Source organism: Metopolophium dirhodum, chromosome 2, assembly GCF_019925205.1.
Source record: "Metopolophium dirhodum isolate CAU chromosome 2, ASM1992520v1, whole genome shotgun sequence".
In the NCBI taxonomy this organism is placed as follows: Eukaryota; Metazoa; Arthropoda; class Insecta; order Hemiptera; family Aphididae; genus Metopolophium; species Metopolophium dirhodum.
This window is the reverse complement of record NC_083561.1, coordinates 11,784,274-11,786,198: the sequence shown is the minus strand read 5'-3', so window position 1 is coordinate 11,786,198 and position 1,925 is coordinate 11,784,274. Positions and strand designations below refer to the sequence as shown.

At 34.6% G+C, this 1,925-nt stretch overlaps 1 protein-coding gene across 1 annotated transcript; it reads left to right on the top strand.

Annotated features, from left to right (window-relative positions):
- Nucleotides 1–240: 240 nt before the first annotated feature.
- On the top strand, nucleotides 241–1,520 carry LOC132939500 (acyl-CoA-binding protein). The gene is made up of 3 exons (XM_061006692.1): nucleotides 241–431; nucleotides 848–962; nucleotides 1,031–1,520. The coding sequence occupies exons 1-3, from the start codon at nucleotides 429–431 to the stop codon at nucleotides 1,171–1,173; spliced, it is 261 nt and encodes an 86-aa protein (XP_060862675.1). The 5' UTR covers nucleotides 241–428; the 3' UTR covers nucleotides 1,174–1,520.
- The last annotated feature ends 405 nt before the right edge of the window (nucleotides 1,521–1,925 follow it).

Sequence of the window (1,925 nt, the reverse complement as noted above, 5' to 3'; positions counted from 1 at the left end):
TGTTGAGTGTACTGTGCAGCGTGTTATTCAAATGATACCCGCCTTACCGGTTAACCACCTAAATATTATTATACCTATGAGTTACCGCGTGTGACCTTTTCTCGTTCCAATGTCAGAACGCCACAGTAAAACACCGTCCACCACTCCACACACTTAATAACCCGTACACGCCATATAATGATATTCACGCACTCTGTAGTCCGTACGAACGACCGCTCGACACCGCCGCCGCCGCCGATCGTGTATGCACTACGTAGGTAGGTACTGCAACCGTTATCAACAGTTATCACCGACCACTCCGCGTCGCCACTCATCACTCGTCGGCCGACTTTTAAACTGTTAGCTAGTTCACTCGCAGTCTCCGCAGATTCGCGCTTCGTTGTTTTGCTGACGTGCACACCACCAATCCGTTCTCAGAAACACGCACCATGGTAAGTACTCACGATGGACCGCATTTAGACCACGATATTAAATTTGTTTTGCTACAACAATCATACTATGATACATGTATTATATTATAATATTCAATATCGAATGTGTATACCTAGTTGAAAAACAACGCGTTCGTATGGTTTTGTAAGGTAGGTCCGTAGGGCAAACAACCATAATTTTTTACCTGTTGATTTTCGGCTATTGCCTAATCTCGAGATTTTACCATAGATTTATCATTATTTACATAACTACATAATATGCAATGTAATGGGAATAATCATGTCACTGTTTTTGTGTGTGAGAACCACTGTGAAACGACAAATATCAACAAGTGTGACACAACACTAAAATCTAAAAATCCTTATATCTCACTGATATGATCGTGCACTTGTATAATATTATATTATGTTTGCAGTCTTTCGAAGAAGCAGTCGATAAAGTAAAGAACTTGAAACAAACTCCCAGCGACGCCAATTTGTTGGAGCTCTATGCATACTACAAGCAAGCAACTGTCGGTGATGTAAATACAGGTAATAAGGCAATATACTGTGATATATTATATGTGTACTGATGTAACAATTTTTTATGTTCTACTTAGCCAAACCTGGGTTTTTGGACTTTAAAGGAAAGGCTAAATGGGAAGCATGGAATTCAAAGAAGAGCACAAGCAACGACGAGGCTAAAACAAAATATATTGAAATTGTTGATAAGCTTGTTGAAGAAATCGGCCTCAAAGATTAAACGGAAAGGCTCACCTTAATGCTCACACACATGCTACACACAAATATTTACTTAAAAAGTCTACTTAATCTATTGAATTTAATAATGATTCCAAATCATACTTATATTATATTCATGTATAATGTATATTAAGATGACCAAGCTTGTTTGGTTGCATTTTAAAGTGTGCTTCTAAGTCACACAGAAAGACTATTATTTACTTTTATGATCAACTTTGTTAATTTACATCACAGTAAAATTATTGTTAGCTTATCAACATAAATACATACATTTATTTTCAATATTTATATATTTATTTACACATTATAGTAGATGAATAATTAAAAAATTATAAACATTTTCAATGATATTATTTTATTTTTGTCATTAGTTTATAACTATACACATTAAATATTTCTTTTTAAAGTGCCTTAAATTAAAATATTCGATTTTATGAATTAAGTGATGCGTCTTTTTACATGTTATATTATATTAAAGGCCGATCTTACAATGTCCGGTTAAAGTTAACCGAAACTTAACCGGCCGAATTCTGCCGGTCATAAAATCTGTTATTAGTTGGTTAGCATTAACCGACACTTTACCGGACATTGTAAGAACGGCCCTTAGTCTTATAACTAGGGTCTGGATTTGAAGGCACTTAAAAAACTTAAAATAATATGCATTTTTGCAGACTGATGCTTATATGCGTTTCTTACATTCTTAATTTATTTTTAAATAAGCTTATTGAAATTAATATGGTATCCAACATTTTC

Bases quoted from the DNA above. Each gene is read 5' to 3' on its own strand.
- LOC132939500 (XM_061006692.1), top strand. The intron at 963-1,030 runs GTAATAAGGCAA...TGTTCTACTTAG, and splicing joins TGTCGGTGATGTAAATACAG to CCAAACCTGGGTTTTTGGAC.